Source organism: Pseudopodoces humilis, chromosome 5 (genome assembly GCF_049639895.1).
Source record: "Pseudopodoces humilis isolate 2021_Gansu_Grassland_sample_001 chromosome 5, ASM4963989v1, whole genome shotgun sequence".
NCBI lineage: Eukaryota > Metazoa > Chordata > Aves > Passeriformes > Paridae > Pseudopodoces > Pseudopodoces humilis.
The window spans coordinates 69,473,441-69,479,440 of NC_142204.1; the positions used below are offsets into that span (position 1 = coordinate 69,473,441).

At 41.6% G+C, this 6,000-nt stretch overlaps 1 protein-coding gene across 3 annotated transcripts in view; it reads left to right on the forward strand.

The window, feature by feature from the left end:
• PRKCQ (protein kinase C theta) overlaps positions 1 to 5,768 on the forward strand; it is a 50,871-nt gene extending 45,103 nt beyond the window's left edge. For all 3 annotated transcript variants that reach the window (XM_005526073.3, XM_014255207.2, XM_014255208.2), the window contains 4 exons: positions 1,032 to 1,170; positions 3,820 to 4,008; positions 4,553 to 4,681; positions 5,408 to 5,768. In XM_005526073.3, coding sequence (XP_005526130.2) covers positions 1,032 to 1,170; positions 3,820 to 4,008; positions 4,553 to 4,681; positions 5,408 to 5,563 — 613 coding nt within the window. In that variant the 3' untranslated portion in view covers positions 5,564 to 5,768. The remainder of the gene's footprint in view (positions 1 to 1,031; positions 1,171 to 3,819; positions 4,009 to 4,552; positions 4,682 to 5,407) is intronic.
• The last annotated feature ends 232 nt before the right edge of the window (positions 5,769 to 6,000 follow it).

The following is a 6,000-nucleotide window of genomic DNA, read 5'->3' on the forward strand; positions in this document are numbered from 1 at the left end:
TAAAACCTTTAGGTGACGTTTAAGAAAATTAACATGGAAACCATGCCAGCCTTCATTTCTCTCTGCCTTTTTCTTCTTTACAAGCTTTTCTCTCCTTTCAGAGTTAGTTCCCACTTGAGGACATCTTTGTTCTCCACCAATGGACATGATTCATCGGCTCATTTGCTTTTATTGCAAATGAGCAATAAATAATATAGTAATTGCAAATATTTGCTTTTATTTTATATGCTTGTCTGAGCATTTCTGTTTTCTTCTTCTCTCTGGGCTCTTTGCTTCCCAGAGTAGCTCAGAGCCTGAAAGCTCAGGCAACAGCCTGGCAGCTGAGTGTGAAAGGTTTTGTAAATCCTGGGGTTCAGATGGTGCAGCCCGGCAGTGGTGAGGGCTTTGCTGATGTCTGGGATTACTCTGACCCTCTACAGGGCTTGTGGATCCCTATCTCTTCTGACATTTGTAGATCCTGCACTACGAGGGAGATCTGGCAGCAGCTTCAGAGAGAATATTGAGATTCCCAGGGGAGGAGAGAGTGAGAGTTACCTGCTCTCATTCTCCAGGCTGTGTTAGGGCAGAAGCACCACCTGGCACAAAGCCCTTCTTAGCTTCACTATTCTGCATCCTCGAAGGAAACAGCTTTTAGAAGATATCTTGGGTCATGTGATCCCTGGAAGTGTTCAAGGCCAGGCTGGATGTGACTTGGAGAAACCTGGTCTAGTGGGAGGTGTCCCTGCCCATGGCAGGGGGTTGGAACTGGGTGATCTTTAAGGTCCCTTCCAAGTCAAACCATTCTGTGATTCCATGGTTCTGTGTCTTCTCCAGCAGATAAATCAGTGCTGGGACAGGAGAAATGCAGAAGAGGGAAGCTGAAGCCCAAGGGAGCAGTTGGGAGCAGCTGATTTAGCCCTCAGCCTTCCTTTGTATTTCCAGTATGTAGGCACTACATAGAGGCAGAGAACAAGTGTAGTAAGTGTAACCTGCTAAAATAACTTGTGTGCTTTACACTTTGAAGAATGGGGTTTTTTTCTCTTCCTCCACAGAGACTTGAAGCTGGACAATGTCCTCCTGGACAATGAGGGGCACATCAAAATTGCTGACTTTGGGATGTGCAAGGAGAACATGTTTGGAGATGCAAAGACAAGCACTTTCTGTGGGACTCCTGACTATATTGCCCCTGAGGTAGGTGTGGGGCACAGGGAGGTCATCAAGTGCTGTGGGACAGGAAACATGTCTTACTTAAGACGTGACCCTAATGCAGTGGTGGAGGTTGCAAAGAGTAATAACCTGGTTTGGAGCAGTTCCAGGCCAGAAACTGGATTTCAGCATGGCTTGGAGTCTGTGTTGCTGTTAGGCATTGCTTATTTTTGTGGCTAATTCATTTTTTGGTGCAGGTGGAACTTGATTTAAACCAAGAAAGAGAATGCTTAATGGAAATTCTTTTTGAGACATGGCAGAAGAAACTCCAAGGGGTCCTGCAATTGAGGGACAGACACAGCATGAGGAATGATGACTGTGCCCTTTCCCTTATTTCTTTCAATTTTTCAACAGACAGAAACTTGGTTGTTGATTTTTTTTCACCCTAGAAATTTTAGAACTAGATCCCTCCAGAAAAGAGAAAGTTTCCCTAACCTGATGACTTCACACAATGATAGATCTTACTATGGAGAAGCTTTGACTAATTAGGTGGCCAAAGAAAATATTTTTTAGCTCAGAGAAAAACCTGCAAGTCATCCATGCATCATGTCTCACATCAGTCTGAAATCCATTTATTTAGCTTTCAAGATCCCATTTCATAATTTTAGTGTTTTCATGATGGATATTGGTATTTTCCAAAGAGCCGTCAAAGCCTTTAGGGTTTTTTTCTCTCCACTGTAATTCATTGGTCCTTCACTGTGCACTAAGGGCTCGATTCTGGCTGAGGTTACACCACTGCTGGCTCAAGGGTCTCTTCAAATCAATTTGATTTCTATTGCCTAAGAATGGGTGTAAGTGTGCTTTGAAATCAAGCTGCAATTGTCTTTTATCCCACTTCAGTATGCCTTTATTTAAGAAAAAAAATGCTGGTTTTTGGTCCTAAAAAAAAAAACCAAACAGATAGTCAACTGTTGATCCATTATCTGTGATTTTATTTTATAGAAAAGAGAGAAACTGAAATAGCTCAGAGTTTCATTTCTGCACCTTGTTTATTTTAGGGATTCAACGAGTGCATATAAAACGTTTTACCTCTAAATTGAAAGCACTTCTAAGTTTATGGATCATCCCTCCTACCACAGGCAGGAGCACTGGACTCTGTCAGTATTTCACTGCAGTTGCTACCACTGTAATTTGTTACAGACCCAGCACCTTGGCCACAGCCATGCAGATAAGGGGGGGCTTGGGTCAGTAGACAAGCAAATTTTTTTCATTTAAAAAACTACCTGCCAAAAAAAAAAAAAAAAAGCCTGAAATTAAATTGCTGAGTTTATTTTTTTTCCCAGAGAACCACAAATAAAATAAACCCTTTTCTTTCTGACTGCCATAAAACACTTCAATTTCAATTTCCAGATACTTTAGACTTTAAAAGATAAAGCCTTATAAAATAATTTCTCTTTTCAGAAGGAAAGGCTGGGATGATTTTGTTTGTAAGTGATCCAGAAAAAATATATTAAGGGGTCTTGCTGATTTATTTTTTTGGCTCTGAGTAGAACTCATTGCATATATTACATCATATATTCAAATCTCTTTTTTGTCTTTTTGGCATCTCCTCTTTTGGAGACAGATGTAGTACAGATTATCCCATTGCAACCAAGATGTGGGCTCAAGACTAAAGACTGTGCCTCAAAATTAAATTTTCCCCTCTACAGCTCTCAAATTCTGATAAGAATCCTACACACCACAGTCATCATGTGAACCTTCAGGTATCTGCAACACAAAAATCTATATATGAGCAAGTTTTTGAGGCTCTTTGAGAGCCAAAGGAGACAAACAGGGGTTGTATTTTACAGCAGGTGGATATTTATCTGAATGTTTAAAATTGGGCAAATTGCTTTCCTTGGCTAGGAGCTAGTGATAGCTGGTTCAGCTCTAGATATCTTAACAACAGATACCTAAAGGCAGGTGAGATTAATTTTGCTTCTTCACAGAGAAAGTTTGAGAACTTGGTGGTGGTCCTTTAGACCCTGGGGAGGTCGTCCCTCCAGCTGGATGTCATTTTATAGGTGACACTGAAAGGCAAAAACCAAGGGACTGACTGAGGACAAATTCCCATTCCTCCATCTAAAGCCCAGTTGGTCTCAAGAGGACAGATCAGCAACCCCTTTCATGTTTTTCCTGGGTGAACATTTTGCTGGGGTAGAGTCACACCGTTTTAAGTGACTGATAGTCCTGAAGTACCTTAATGCTGCCACATTTGTAATTTTGAAACTCAGCTTGTGTCACTGGAATCAATCCCAAAATGCTAATACCTGGCCATTTGCCTTCCTGGACTTCACAAGCCTGATTTGAACCCTCGGAGAGAAGGTTAAAGATTACTTGTCTCATCTTTTAAGTTTGAGATCTCTCTGGTAGCCAAGGATTTGTTCAAGTAACTTAAGGGTTACATGCAGCCTGTTGTCTGTACTGCCAGGGACTGTTTTGGCACCCAGGCGTGGCTGTGCCTTGTTGCTCCAGGAGCCACAGGCCCTGCACCACTGGCAGATTTCTGGCTCCTGCTGCAGGCAGTGGGAAGCACTCTGAAAGCCCACTCTGCAGAGCAGCTGTTGCAAGGCCATGGTCTGGGCCTTCCCCTGAAGTTGAAAAACTCATGTCAGACATTTTACTTCTGCCTTTGTGGCTCCTCTTTCTGGGCAGATACTGCTGGGGCAGAAGTACAACACCTCCGTTGACTGGTGGTCCTTTGGTGTCCTCCTGTATGAGATGCTCATTGGCCAATCCCCTTTCCACGGCCAAGATGAGGAGGAGCTTTTCCAGTCCATCCGTATGGATAACCCCTTCTACCCTCGCTGGCTGAACAAGGATGCAAAGGACATTTTGGTGAAGGTAAGAATCACCACCCACCAAATGAAAAGTCTTTCTGCCAGAATTATTGTCTTTAATTTGTTTATTTTCAGCTGCTGTAGAGAGCAACAAATTTAGTTTAGTTACTGTCTTTCCTGTGGGCATCAAACCACACCTCTCCCATAAGGACGTTTGTGTGTCTTCCTTCTCCTGATTTGTGATGGTGGCTCCTCACAGACACCAGCAGAGATCAGTTTCTTTGCAGAAGAGTCCCTAAGGTGCAAGGCTTATTAACTCCCAGAAAAAACTTCAAACTAAGAAATACATCAGACTGAGATGTTGAACATCTCTTTTTGGGGCACATGCTGCCGTCTTTCTGCCCAAACAGCCTGTACTTCTGTCAGAATTGGAGGTAGTAATCATCTTTATACCAATCAGCAAACTGCCTGGTTTAGGAAAAAAAAAATCCCAATGTTTTCTCCATTATGGCCTCTTCCCATTGTACTGTCTGGATAATTACACATTCCACCCTGCTTTATGCTTGTATTATCATCAGAGAATTTAACCTATGGAATCAACATTCCAGCTTTTTGTAAGAGAGCCTGAGAGGAGACTGGGAGCAAGAGGGAACATCCGCCAGCACGCCTTTTTCCAGGAAATCAGCTGGGAAGCTTTAGAAGAGAGAAGGATGGAGCCTCCTTTCAAACCGAGAGTGGTAAGGATCTTCTTTCAGTTCCACCCATCTCAGGTCTTCTAAACTCTTCATTTCTACTGGTTGCCTGACCTGATCCTCGCACTACAGCTTTGTGGTGGCTGCAAGCCCAGGTCTGGCATGCCCATACCTGAGAAACCATAAATTACTTATTGCTTTCTCAGTTACTGTAGCAGGGTAATACCTTCCCTTCACCACGTAACTGCAGCCCATTCTGAAGGGATTATCTTTCCTAGCACTGCAGAAGGTAAAACAATTCAAGAACCAGATGTTTGGCTAAATCAGAATAATTCTGACTATTAGTAACAGTCTTATTAAATTATTAAAGTCCTATTAATAACAATAATAGAACTTAATTTGACAAGCACATCATACTTTCATTTTACAGTCTTCTACAACTGTTATACAATTGGTGAGTTCAGTCTGTCATGTTACAAAGCTGTAACATTCCTGCCTGGCAGAATTCCTGGATCACAGGCTCAGTGCCTCCTTTATTATATTTATATTTATATTTATATTTATATTTATATTTATATTTATATTTATATTTATATTTATATTTATATTTATATTTATATTTATATTTATATTTATATTTATATTTATTTACTGGCTCCCAACTAAAGGTTGAGCTGAGCCCATAGGAAGCAGCCTGATAGGGCTAGTACTATGGTAATAAAGATCTGACTGTTAGTGGTTTGACATCAATTTTTTTTACTTTTCTTGAAGAAATCTCCAAGTGACTGTAGCAACTTCGACAAGGAATTCCTAAATGAAAAACCCAGACTGTCCTGTGCTGACAGAGCACTGATTAACAGCATGGACCAAAATATGTTCAGCAACTTCTCTTTTGTGAACCCTAAAATGGAGAAAATATTTTCCTGAGATCTGCCTTACTGAAGGAATTCTCTGTAATGATTTGAGTAGCACTTTGTCAACTGAAGACTGTGCATGGTTATTTTTATCAAGAACCCTCCAGAAAGAAAGCACCTCAGTGAAAGTTTGTACCATGCCTGGAGGCTTCTGACTTATTCCAGTCAATAGCAGAAGCCAGCCCACTCCTCATTGATGATAAAGTTTCTTTGTGGTATCTTTTGGTCTCTCTTCTCTCTCTTCCCAATGCTCTGAAAATGTGGAGGTGCCAAAATGTGTTCCTCACTACTTGTACACAGAGCCAACAGGTTTCTCTGTAAGGAAAAATAAGTATATTTGAGCTTCTGGTGATGTCAGTGCCTATTTCTGCAACTCTGACCCAGACCCACCTTCTTCTGAAGGAAAAGTGGTTTGCTCAAGGCCTGAGGGTGTCAGGGGAGACTCAGGTT